Source organism: Myxine glutinosa, chromosome 14 (assembly GCF_964187855.1).
Source record: "Myxine glutinosa chromosome 14, kmMyxGlut1.1, whole genome shotgun sequence".
Classification (NCBI taxonomy): Eukaryota; Metazoa; Chordata; class Myxini; order Myxiniformes; family Myxinidae; genus Myxine; species Myxine glutinosa.
In genome coordinates this window covers 72,047,180-72,061,495 of record NC_136274.1, presented here as the reverse complement: position 1 = coordinate 72,061,495, position 14,316 = coordinate 72,047,180, and the positions used below count along the sequence as shown (strand labels likewise).

General features: G+C 40.9%; 1 protein-coding gene across 3 annotated transcripts in view; it reads left to right on the top strand.

The window, feature by feature from the left end:
* Positions 1–14,316, top strand: part of LOC137439905 (unconventional myosin-XVIIIa-like) — a 346,703-nt gene that overhangs the window by 279,079 nt on the left and 53,308 nt on the right. For all 3 annotated transcript variants that reach the window (XM_068136130.2, XM_068136128.2, XM_068136131.2), the window contains one exon: positions 9,679–9,787. In XM_068136130.2, coding sequence (XP_067992231.2) covers positions 9,679–9,787 — 109 coding nt within the window. The remainder of the gene's footprint in view (positions 1–9,678; positions 9,788–14,316) is intronic.

Genomic DNA, 14,316 nt, shown 5'->3' with positions numbered 1-14,316 from the left:
TCTCATCATTTTTTTTTTTTTTAATAGTACCCAAAATCTCTTGGCAATTTAAATTTCGTAAAACTACTGAAATAAGACTGTAAAATTCCTTCAATCATGCTAAATTTTGAAGCTCCATTGCTTGTAACACCCAATTTATCCCATAGGGCTTGAAAGTTCTTTCCCAAGTTCATGCAATCATTCTGCATTTGAACCCTATGATATCATTCATAATAATCATCATGATTTTATAGTCATGGTCATATCATAATCATCTATTTAAAACGAACATTTCCTTTATCACCACAATTATGTGGTATAATCAACAATAGAATAAAACTGTACATAGCAACAGGCTACCTCATGGCCACTCAGTATACCTATTGACAATAAGTCATAACAATATCGAATAATCATTGAACAATTCAAAAATCGCTTCCACTGCTCCAGCCGCAGCATTCGTCATTTTGTTTGCTCATCCGCATGACCAAAACGAAATAAAGGGAGCTCAACCATTACACAGCGCTTTTAATGGCGCATGCCATAGAAACTCAACGCAATTTCGACTCAGCCAGAAAACGAGCAAATTTTGCAGGATGTTAACTGGAATTAGTCGTGAAAATATATCCAAAATACACAAAAATACACATCCACAAAATAAACAACAAACCCAAACAAACCCAAGGTCGACCCTCTTACACAGTAAATTACATCATTTCAGCATCGTATTGATTGCTGAAATATTCCAGGGTTTATACATACCTTAAAAGAGGTATGCGTGGTGTTGCCCCCTCCCACGTTTATTCCAGGGTTTATACACACCTTAAAAGAGGTATGCGTGGTGTTGCCCCCTCCCACTTTTAATTCCTCATTAAATTACTTATTAAATTACTTATTAAATTACTCATTAAATTACTCATTAAATTACTCATTAAATTATTCGTTAAATTACTCATTAAATTACTCATTAAATTATTCGTTAAATTACTCATTAAATTACTCATTAAATTATTCGTTAAATTACTCATTAAATTACTCATTAAATTACTCATTAAATTACTCAGTAAATTATTCGTTAAATTACTCATTAAATTACTCATTAAATTACTCATTAAATTATTCGTTAAATTACTCATTAAATTACTCATTAAATTACTCATTAAATTACTCAGTAAATTACTCATTAACTTAACTTACATAGTTTCAGCATTGTATTGATTGCTGAAATATTCCAGGGTTTATACACACCTTAAAAGAGGTATGCGTGGTGTTGCCCCCTCCCACTTTTAATTACTCATTACATCGTTTCCATTTAAAAAAACATCGCTTCTACTGCTCCAGCCGCAGCATTTGTCACTTTGTTTGCTCATCCGCATGACCAAACCGAAATAAAAGGAGCTCAACCATTACACAGCGCTTTTAATGGCGCATGCCATAGAAACTCAACGCAATTTCGACTCGGCCAGCAAACGAGCAAATTTTGCAGGATGTTAACTGGAATTAGTCGTGAAAATATATCCAAAATACACAAGAAATACACAAAAATACACTCCCACACAAATAAACAACATTTATTCCGTTCAACAGAACAAACATTTCCTCTATCATGACACGCATGTCTTCAAAATTATATGACCAAGAGAAAAAGTAAAATTAATTAAAACTGCGGGCAGTGATGATCCGGGGACCATACCGCTCCATCCTGATTGGACGAGTGCGTGCTAGAGTCGTTAACAACGACAGTCCAGATCCGATTGTTCAAAATTTCAACTCAATCGATCGAAAAATGAACGCAGGGATGCATTTTAAAGGTGCAGTGGCACTAACTGAGTTGCCACGAATATGGCCACGAAATTGCCAATATGGCCATCACAAAATATTTTCCTTAATCAATTGGCTCATAGCATAACCAATCTGCAAGTATTTCATCCGAAGATGTATCTCTCAGGAATTTTAATTAAATAAGTCATTTATAAATCAACGAGTTAATTTATTAAATGATTAATCAATAAATCAATATTTTCCTTGACAGCCACATCACTTGGTCAGTGTCATGTCCAAATATCAGCTTCCTTACTCAAAAGGTGCCTGAGTTAATGTAATGTAATTACTGTAATAAGATTACTGCAATTACTGTAATGATTACTGTAATTACTGTAATTACCGGAACTGTAATTACTGTAATTACCTCAGGTAATTACTGTAATGTAATTACTGTAATGTAATAAGAAATGTAATTAATTAAATAAGTACTTCATTAATCGTTAATAATGAAATAATTCCTGAATTCTCATTCGATTCACTTGACATTCGAATGTCCCCAAAACGTTGGAGCAAAACGTTGCAACAACGAAAGTGAAACGTTGTAGCGACGTTGTGGAAATGTTAGCAAAACCCAACATTTGAATGTTCCCATTCATTCCAACAACAAGTTCCAACAACAAGTTCCAACAACAAGTTCCAACAGCAAGTTCCAACAACAAGTTCCAACAACAAGTTCCAACAACAAGTTCCAACAAGTTCCAACAGCAAGTTCCAACAGCAAGTTGCAACAACAAGTTCCAACAACAAGTTCCAACAACAAGTTCCAACAACAAGTTCCAACAGCAAGTTCCAACAGCAAGTTCCAACAACAAGTTCCAACAGCAAGTTCCAACAACAAGTTCCAACAACAAGTTCCAACAACAAGTTCCAACAGCAAGTTCCAACAACAAGTTCCAACAACAAGTTCCAACAAGTTCCAACAGCAAGTTCCAACAGCAAGTTGCAACAACAAGTTCCAACAGCAAGTTCCAACAACAAGTTCCAACAAGTTCCAACAGCAAGTTCCAACAGCAAGTTGCAACAACAAGTTCCAACAAGTTCCAACAGCAAGTTCCAACAACAAGTTCCAACAAGTTCCAACAGCAAGTTCCAACAGCAAGTTGCAACAACAAGTTCCAACAAGTTCCAACAACAAGTTCCAACAAGTTCCAACAGCAAGTTCCAACAACAAGTTCCAACAGCAAGTTCCAACAACAAGTTCCAACAGCAAGTTCCAACAACAAGTTCCAACAGCAAGTTTCAACAACAAGTTCCAACAACAAGTTCCAACAACAAGTTCCAACAACAAGTTCCAACAACAAGTTCCAACAGCAAGTTCCAACAGCAAGTTGCAACAACAAGTTCCAACAAGTTCCAACAACAAGTTCCAACAACAAGTTCCAACAACAAGTTCCAACAACAAGTTCCAACAGCAAGTTCCAACAGCAAGTTCCAACAACAAGTTCCAACAGCAAGTTCCAACAACAAGTTCCAACAACAAGTTCCAACAACAAGTTCCAACAGCAAGTTCCAACAACAAGTTCCAACAGCAAGTTCCAACAGCAAGTTGCAACAACAAGTTCCAACAACAAGTTCCAACAACAAGTTCCAACAGCAAGTTGCAACAACAAGTTCCAACAAGTTCCAACAACAAGTTCCAACAAGTTCCAACAGCAAGTTCCAACAACAAGTTCCAACAGCAAGTTCCAACAACAAGTTCCAACAGCAAGTTCCAACAACAAGTTCCAACAGCAAGTTTCAACAACAAGTTCCAACAACAAGTTCCAACAACAAGTTCCAACAACAAGTTCCAACAGCAAGTTCCAACAGCAAGTTGCAACAACAAGTTCCAACAAGTTCCAACAACAAGTTCCAACAACAAGTTCCAACAACAAGTTCCAACAGCAAGTTCCAACAGCAAGTTCCAACAACAAGTTCCAACAGCAAGTTCCAACAACAAGTTCCAACAACAAGTTCCAACAGCAAGTTCCAACAACAAGTTCCAACAGCAAGTTCCAACAGCAAGTTGCAACAACAAGTTCCAACAACAAGTTCCAACAACAAGTTCCAACAACAAGTTCCAACAGCAAGTTCCAACAACAAGTTCCAACAAGTTCCAACAGCAAGTTCCAACAGCAAGTTGCAACAACAAGTTCCAACAGCAAGTTCCAACAACAAGTTCCAACAAGTTCCAACAGCAAGTTCCAACAGCAAGTTGCAACAACAAGTTCCAACAAGTTCCAACAGCAAGTTCCAACAACAAGTTCCAACAAGTTCCAACAGCAAGTTCCAACAGCAAGTTGCAACAACAAGTTCCAACAAGTTCCAACAACAAGTTCCAACAAGTTCCAACAGCAAGTTCCAACAACAAGTTCCAACAGCAAGTTCCAACAACAAGTTCCAACAGCAAGTTCCAACAACAAGTTCCAACAGCAAGTTTCAACAACAAGTTCCAACAACAAGTTCCAACAACAAGTTCCAACAACAAGTTCCAACAGCAAGTTCCAACAGCAAGTTGCAACAACAAGTTCCAACAAGTTCCAACAACAAGTTCCAACAACAAGTTCCAACAACAAGTTCCAACAGCAAGTTCCAACAGCAAGTTCCAACAACAAGTTCCAACAGCAAGTTCCAACAACAAGTTCCAACAACAAGTTCCAACAACAAGTTCCAACAGCAAGTTCCAACAACAAGTTCCAACAACAAGTTCCAACAACAAGTTCCAACAGCAAGTTCCAACAGCAAGTTCCAACAACAAGTTCCAACAAGTTCCAACAGCAAGTTCCAACAGCAAGTTGCAACAACAAGTTCCAACAGCAAGTTCCAACAACAAGTTCCAACAAGTTCCAACAGCAAGTTCCAACAACAAGTTCCAACAAGTTCCAACAGCAAGTTCCAACAGCAAGTTGCAACAACAAGTTCCAACAGCAAGTTCCAACAACAAGTTCCAACAAGTTCCAACAGCAAGTTCCAACAGCAAGTTGCAACAACAAGTTCCAACAAGTTCCAACAACAAGTTCCAACAACAAGTTCCAACAAGTTCCAACAGCAAGTTCCAACAACAAGTTCCAACAGCAAGTTCCAACAGCAAGTTGCAACAACAAGTTCCAACAACAAGTTCCAACAACAAGTTCCAACAGCAAGTTCCAACAACAAGTTCCAACAAGTTCCAACAGCAAGTTCCAACAGCAAGTTGCAACAACAAGTTCCAACAAGTTCCAACAGCAAGTTCCAACAACAAGTTCCAACAAGTTCCAACAGCAAGTTCCAACAGCAAGTTGCAACAACAAGTTCCAACAAGTTCCAACAACAAGTTCCAACAAGTTCCAACAGCAAGTTCCAACAACAAGTTCCAACAGCAAGTTCCAACAACAAGTTCCAACAGCAAGTTCCAACAACAAGTTCCAACAGCAAGTTTCAACAACAAGTTCCAACAACAAGTTCCAACAACAAGTTCCAACAACAAGTTCCAACAGCAAGTTCCAACAGCAAGTTGCAACAACAAGTTCCAACAAGTTCCAACAACAAGTTCCAACAACAAGTTCCAACAACAAGTTCCAACAGCAAGTTCCAACAACAAGTTCCAACAGCAAGTTCCAACAACAAGTTCCAACAACAAGTTCCAACAACAAGTTCCAACAACAAGTTCCAACAACAAGTTCCAACAACAAGTTCCAACAGCAAGTTCCAACAGCAAGTTCCAACAACAAGTTCCAACAAGTTCCAACAGCAAGTTCCAACAACAAGTTCCAACAGCAAGTTCCAACAACAAGTTCCAACAACAAGTTCCAACAACAAGTTCCAACAGCAAGTTCCAACAACAAGTTCCAACAGCAAGTTCCAACAGCAAGTTGCAACAACAAGTTCCAACAACAAGTTCCAACAACAAGTTCCAACAGCAAGTTGCAACAACAAGTTCCAACAAGTTCCAACAACAAGTTCCAACAAGTTCCAACAGCAAGTTCCAACAGCAAGTTGCAACAACAAGTTCCAACAGCAAGTTCCAACAACAAGTTCCAACAAGTTCCAACAGCAAGTTCCAACAGCAAGTTGCAACAACAAGTTCCAACAAGTTCCAACAACAAGTTCCAACAACAAGTTCCAACAAGTTCCAACAGCAAGTTCCAACAACAAGTTCCAACAGCAAGTTCCAACAGCAAGTTGCAACAACAAGTTCCAACAACAAGTTCCAACAACAAGTTCCAACAGCAAGTTCCAACAACAAGTTCCAACAAGTTCCAACAGCAAGTTCCAACAACAAGTTCCAACAGCAAGTTTCAACAACAAGTTCCAACAACAAGTTCCAACAACAAGTTCCAACAACAAGTTCCAACAGCAAGTTCCAACAGCAAGTTGCAACAACAAGTTCCAACAACAAGTTTCAACAACAAGTTCCAACAGCAAGTTCCAACAGCAAGTTGCAACAACAAGTTCCAACAAGTTCCAACAACAAGTTCCAACAACAAGTTCCAACAGCAAGTTCCAACAACAAGTTCCAACAGCAAGTTCCAACAGCAAGTTGCAACAACAAGTTCCAACAACAAGTTCCAACAACAAGTTCCAACAACAAAACTTTGAAACCACGTGGCAGTAACGACCACAGAACCACCCTCCTATTTGCATGGAATGGTTTGGTCCATTCGCAAAGCCAAAACGAACGACCACAGAACCACCCTCCTATTTACATGCAATGGTTCGGTCCATTCGCAAAGCCAAAACGAACGACCTGCGTGTACGGTGACCATACCTTGGGACCCCCTTGTCCGATTAATTTCAAACCTTGACAAATTTTCCATTCCTTCCCTTCCTGATCTTTCGTGGCATCTCTGCCATTTAAAATCCCATATTTTGTGAGCGTGCCGAATCAGTAAGCATCACCCCTTCTATGAGCCTCGACCAGAGGGTGGTTGTTACTCACAAACACCATTTCCTGTAATTATCTCTCACTAGGGCATGCCCGTACTATATATATATCTAAAATTATATCCCCCGCCGAGCAAGTCGCTGGCTCCAAGTCGAGTGCTTTGAACAAAAAAAGTACTCTAAACGGTGGTTTTTTATTCAACCGTGAAGCATGTCTCAAAGGCTTCTTGATGGACCTGGACAAAATTTGATGCAATTTTTTTTTCTCAATCGCCATCTTTCATCATAATTCTGGACCGGCATGAGGGGGGTTGTCTGTCATGAATTTATAGGCATGGCGGGAAAACTGAAAAAAATTATTTATTTAAAACGGGTGTACACGATTGTACACGTGTACGGACGGACCTTACCGAACCGGCAAACAAGTCGCTTCATGCACATCAGTGGTGCGTTTCTTCGTGGCGCGTGTCAGAAGAATTACACAGCGCAGGAAAAATACGTATTTACAGAAATCGTTAAAAAAAAAACTCGGATAATCGCTAAAATCGTTGTGGCCGGTGTACCATATTGGAAATATATATATATATAAATATAATTCCGTTTCCCGGTTCCCTGTCGCTCGCCAAGCGCCGATCAAGTCAAGTGCTTCGAACAAGTGCAAAAAAAAAGTAGTACTTTATCCGTGTGCGGGTGTGTAAACGAGTGTACCGGCCTTACACGTCCTGGAAGCAGATCGTCCCATGGTGCACTCATGGCACGATCTTGCTCCTAGTTCATGGTAAGGCTTCTAATAACCAGCGTCGAACTGGCGCATCTATTTACACAGCGCAAAAATACGTTACACTCCTCGGATTATCGTTACGTTACCTATATCGTGGTATCGGTGCGTAGGGAAGTCCAACACCACCTCCTCCACCATGTATGTACAAAAACTAAACACAGGTTCGTATCATAATGGACAATCCCCAAGAAGCCATGCTTACCTTGGCGATGTCCACTCGATCCACGTACGGTAGCCACCAAGTTGTCGTGGAAGTGTGTTTTGGGACTCGAGACTCCAATGACCGGAAACAGGTTTACAAAAGATCGAGACTTTATTAACTACTAGTTCACTTGTTTCAATATAATAAGGAACTATAATACCATAACGAATTTAGTAATTCAAGTCGTTGGTTCTTCCTTATTGGCCGGTGCTCTCCTGGCGCTGCTTTCCCGTTGCATACTCGTTCGTCCGTCGGGCAGATGTTCTCGTGGCAAGTCCTCCTGACTCAAAGTTTGCTCTTGCTTATATGGGCAAATTGGAGTTAATCCTCCGTGCGCTGAATGTTAATCCTCCGTGCGCTGAAGCTCCTTGGTCATCCACAACCGCCTCCCTGCTGGGGAGGTTCTTCACCCTCTTTGCATCCCGATGTCCAAAAACAAATAGTGCGGGCTTGGGAATGTGTGTTAGCCCGGGGTCGTAATAAAGGTGGACAAAAGGACTCCCAGCTTCGACAGAGCGAGATACATTCCTGACATTCTTACAACCACCTGCTAGTACCTGCTTCCAACCAATGAGTTATACTGAGTTACAATCAATGAGTTACATTTCCACACTCTCCCTGCCTATCTAAGGATCTACCTCTTACTCTCCCTGCCTATCTAAGGATCTACCTCTTACTCTCCCTGCCTATCTAAGGATCTACCTCTTACTCTCACTATATAAGGATCTACCTCTTACACTCCCTGCCTATATAAGGATCTACCTCTTACTCTCCCTGCCTATATAAGGATCTACCTCTTACTCTCCCTGCCTATATAAGGATCTACCTCTTACTCTCCCTGCCTATATAAGGATCTACCTCTTACTCTCCCTGCCTATATAAGGATCTACCTCTTACTCTCCCTGCCTATATAAGGATCTACCTCTTACTCTCCCTGCCTATATAAGGATCTACCTCTTACTCTCCCTGCCTATATAAGGCTCTACCTCTTACTCTCCCTGCCTATATAAGGTCTACCTCTTACTCTCACTATCTATGGGTCTACCTCTTACTCTCCCTGCCTATATAAGGATCTACCTCTTACTCTCCCTGCCTATATAAGGATCTACCTCTTACTCTCACTATCTATGGGTCTACCTCTTACTCTCCCTGCCTATATAAGGATCTACCTCTTACTCTCCCTGCCTATATAAGGATCTACCTCTTACTCTCACTATCTATGGGTCTACCTCTTACTCTCCCTGCCTATATAAGGATCTACCTCTTACTCTCCCTGCCTATCTAAGGATCTACCTCTTACTCTCCCTGCGTATATAAGGATCTACCTCTTACTCTCCCTGCCTATATAAGGATCTACCTCTTACTCTCCCTGCCTATATAAGGATCTACCTCTTACTCTCACTATCTATGGGTCTACCTCTTACTCTCCCTGCCTATATAAGGATCTACCTCTTACTCTCCCTGCGTATATAAGGATCTACCTCTTACTCTCCCTGCCTATATAAGGATCTACCTCTTACTCTCCCTGCCGATATAAGGATCTACCTCTTACTCTCCCTGCCTATCTAAGGATCTACCTCTTACTCTCCCTGCCTATATAAGGATCTACCTCTTACTCTCCCCGCCTATATAAGGATCTACCTCTTACTCTCCCTGCCTATATAAGGATCTACCTCTTACTCTCCCTGCCTATATAAGGATCTACCTCTTACTCTCCCCGCCTATATAAGGATCTACCTCTTACTCTCCCTGCCTATATAAGGATCTACCTCTTACTCTCCCTGCCTATATAAGGATCTACCTCTTACGGACGGACAATAAACCGGGTGTCCCTTTTGCTAACATTACCTGGTAATGTTATCTATCCAGCAATGCCCATTACTCATGGCCCAGCAATGATGCAACCTGCCGCCTGGTGCTCCAGCCGAAACGACAACGCCATTACACAATGTCGGGATATTGCTTTGTCGAGGCATAAAGCCCAGAGAAACGCAGGTAAACTAGACAACAGAGTACATTGTATTGACGTGTTTGTTCTTGTTTATTTCAGGCCAAGTTTGATACGGCAAAGAGGCAGATGGAAGTAAAAGAATTGGAGGCCTCTGAATCCAGGCTATTACGAGCGGCTGAGTTCAATGGCTCCCTCGATGGAGATTCAGGTAACGGCGCCATGACATTCCATCCCAAAGCACTGATTTCTCACCATCGGCTCTTGTTGTGGTTGTGGCAGAATTTTAACCCTGCTGATCAATAAGGTTTGCTACCTGTGAGGCAGTCACTATTTAGGCCTGCTAGTCTCATCGGATACAGACTCTTTTTCTTGTTTTAACCTCCATTATCGCCATATGGCATGGGGTAGAAGTCACTTTGACACACAGTTTTCGTTGTTCTTCTTTTATTCAAGGATAGAAATGTTTTGATATGCTCTTCCAGGTTATCCTCAAGCTGATGTTTTCATCAAATATGCAAAGTTTCACATTGTTGTCCCTCACAGGACCAAAAGTTTTATGGCTAATCCCTGTGTGTACCTGGAAGGAGTCGCATTGATCCCCTTAAGTTGTTTTATAATTTGTTTGTTATTCTTTCAAGGATTTTTGTATTTTCAATCTATCCCTCCGGGATCTACACCTGAAGTGGGAATTTATGATGAAATATCACATGTGCTCATTCATTTCCTTATATTGTTTGGTCCAGTGAGTATATATTTATTAACCTGTCACCTGCACAGCAGCAGATGGGGTTTTGCAATAAGTTGTGTGTGTGTGTGTGTGTGTGTGTGTCTATGTCGTGTGTGTGTGTGTGTGTGTGTGTGTGTGTGTGTGTGTGTGTGTGTGTGTGTGTGTGTGTGTCTTTGTCGTTATTCTCACTACCTACGGGTCTACCGGTGTCTATGCCATGTGTGTGTGTGTGTGTGTGTGTGTGTGTGTGTGTGTGTGTGCGTGTGTGTGTGTGTGTCTGTCTTTGTCGTTATGCTCACTACCTATGGGTCTACCGGTGTCTATGCCATGTGTGTGTGTGTGTGTGTGTGTCTATGTCGTGTGTGTGTGTGTGTGTGTGTATCTATGTCGTGTGTGTGTGTGTGTGTGTGTCTTTGTCGTTATTCTCAATACCTACGGGTCTACCAGTGTCTATGGTGTGTGTGTGTGTGTGTGTGTGTGTGTGTGTGTGTGTGTGTGTGTGTGTGTGTGTGTGTGTGTCGGTCGTTGGTTGTTATCTCCATAATTTGGGTTTTAGAAGGTGGAATGGAGTCCTCCCAGGACTCGAAGTATCCACCCCAGCTTTGGTGAAGGAATGCGATTCATGGGCTAAGTTATGAAGTTGTGTTGTCCTCAGAGTTTTGTTCCAAGGGCTCTTTTCAGGATCGTCACTGAGCCACGTACAACTTCCAACTGCAGTTTGTTTGTGGTAATGTTCCCAGGGATGTTTTTAAAATATCTGTAATGTTCTTCTTTTTCATTCCCGTTGCCCCAATTATCACTGGTACAATTTCAGTGCTCTTCAGCTTCCAGGATCTTTTCACTTCATTTTTTGAGGTCTTGATACTTGGTCATTTTCTTGATTTCTGCATTATTTAGGCCAAAATCGCTGGGTACTAACATATCAATCAGCAATGCTGTCTTTTCTTTTTTGATCCTGAGTACTATGTCTAGACGCAATTCTATGCTTTCTATGTTCACGCTCGATGGAATCATCATGTGATACGGTCGTGGCCCAAAATATTGCCACCCGTGCACTTTTTTCAAATAATGCACCATTTCTTCCAGAAAGTTGTTGAAATTAAAAAATATTTTGGTATCCACATTTGTATTTCTTTTGTTTGCAGTGGAACAAAACAAAAAAGCTGAATGAATTACGAAATCTTAGCTTATTCCACACAAAAATCCTAAAATGGCCCTGACAATATTATTGGCACCTCCTAGTAATTGTTAGAAATAATTTGATTTCAAACAGGTGATTTTCCTTTACTTTGGAATTGAACTCACCTGTGGTGAGTTGCAGACACCTGCAATATAAAAGTCACTCATTCAACCAGTTTGAATAGAGAAAAGGAGTCATCCTGATGTTTTGTGTCACTGTGTGTACCGCAATGAGCATGGAGAAAATAAATAAAACCAGAGAATTGCATGAGGAGGTCAGACACAAGATTGTAGCCAAGCATGGACAATCTCAAGGCTACAAGTCCATCTCCAGAGACTTGATGTTCCTGTGTCCACCATACGCAATGTTATCAGGAAGTTTACGACCCATGGCACTGTAGCCAACCTCCCTGGGCGTGGCCGCCAGAGAAAACTTGATCGAAGATTGCAGCGAAGGATTGTTCGAATGGTGGAGAAAGCACCTCAATCAACTGCCAAACAGATTCAAGCTGACCTTCAGACACAAGGTACGACAGTTTCAACTCGCACCATCCATCGCCAACTCAATGAAAGGGGTTCTATGGTAGGAGACCCAGGAGGACCCCACTGCTGAGCGAGAGAGACAACAAAAAGCCTGACTGGAGTTTGCCAAAACACACCTGCACAAGCTTAAATCCTTCTGGGAGAATGTCCTGTGGACAGATGAGACCAAATTAGAGTTTGTTGGTGAAGCACATCACCTCTATGGTTACAGAAAACAAAATGAAGCCTTCAAAGAAAAGAACACCTCCCCTACAGTCAAACACGGAGGATGTTCAGCGATGTTTTGGGGTTGCTGTGCTGACTCTGGCACTGGGTGCCTTGAATGTGTGCGTGGCATCATGAAATCAGGAGATTACCAAGGCATTTTGGAGCGCAATGTTCAACCCAGTGTCAGAAAGCTGGGTCTCCGTCGAAGGTCATGGGTCTTGCAGCAGGACAATGCCCCGAAACACACTTCAAAAAGCACCCAGGAATGGTTCAAGACAAAAGGCTGGACTGTTCTGAAGTGGCCAGCAATGAGTCCAGATCTAAATCCCATTGAACACCTGTGGGGAGATCTGAAAACAGCATTAGGGAGAGAAGGCACCCTTGAAATCTGGGAGAACTGGAGCAGTTTGCACAAGAAGAGTGGGCCAAACTGCCAGTAGAGAGGTGTGGGAAGCCCATTTGGCTGCAGTTATTTTGTCCAAAGGCCGTGCTACCAAATATTAAGTCTTGGGTGTCAATAATTTTGTCAATGCCATTTCTTTTTATTTTCTGATTTAAAAGGAAATATTAAGTTCTGAATCGAAAACAAAGATTCTGTAATATTAACAGGGAAATTAAGAATTGTGGAGACCAAATACTTTTGTCAATTTCAATTTATTTTTAGAGAAAATTGTGAGTTGTTTGAAAAATGTGCAAAGGTGCCAATATTTTTGGCCACGACTGTACGTGAACATTATGTCCTTCTTTTCAACGATTTGTTTTGTTCATGGAACTGGGATATTGAAATTTCTGCAGATGTGCCAGTGGATTATTCTACATACCTTGTTGTACATTTGGGTGTACAACTGCTCTGACATGAGTTTTTTACATCCCGATAGGAGGTGACTCATGTTTTCTGTTTCTGGTGTGTATGTGTGTGTGTGTGTGTGTGTGTGTGTGTGTGTGTGTGTGTGTGTGTGTGTGTGTGTGTGTGTGTGTGTGTGTGTATATATGTGTGTGTGTGTGTGTGTGTGTGTGTGTGTGTGTGTGTGTGTGTCCGTCCAGGCCGTAACTTTTTTTTTACCGTTTGAGTTTTGTTATAATATTTTCAACAAAGCATTATTATGAAAATATGGAGAAGGCAAAATCATAATTTGGTCAAAAAGTTGAAGGTCAGAATCACATAAAATCGTCAATTTTCATCCGATTGACCTGAAATTTTAAGAATTTGCATGTTGGGTCACTGAATTGGTCCACAAATCAAAGGCTAGGAGCTGATTGTTTGTTTTTTTTCGATCAAAAAGTCAAAGATCAAGGTTGCGTAAAATCACCAAATTTTACTTGATTGACCTGAAATTTAAAGAATTTGTATACTGTGTCACCGAATTGGTTCACCAATCAAAATATACAAGCAGATTGTTTTTTAGATCAAAATGTCAAAGTTCAAGGCTTATTAAATAAAATCATCAATTTTCGTCCAATTGACCTGAAATTTTAAGATTTTGCCTATTTGATCACAGAATTGGTTCACCAATGAAAAGCTAGAAGCTGATATTTTTTTTTAGACCTAAAGCTCAAATGTCAAGGCTGCATAAAGTCGTCAATTTTCATGCATTCTTTTTAAAAACTGTTCGTTATTTTGAATATATGGAAGAAGAAGAAGAAGACGTCTGAATACAAATGGACGCGGACAGGCTTTGCATTTTCAGATGCTTTTTAGTGTTGATTTTTTTTTTCTTCTGCTTCTTCACTCTGGAGTTGACGACCACCTGAGATGAATGAGTGAGCAGCAAAGAAATAGCTCGATTTGGATATTCTTCGTTTTGAACGTGATGCAAACTGAGCTATTCTGGCTCCAGCAACAGGTGGTAAACAAAGGTACCTCCAGCTTAATGCACAAAGATGATGCCGTACACCTCAGGGAAGATGATGCCGTACACCTCAGGTCAGATCATCTTGAGAGCTGGTAATTGGTGAAGCCGTTTAAGAATATTGATTATTTGACGGGCCTAGGCAGGCCTGTAAAGGTCAATGTTGATGTACCGTGGGCTGTTGGATTTGGTTGTCATTGTAAAGCAATACGTGGTCTTTGGATTAATCCT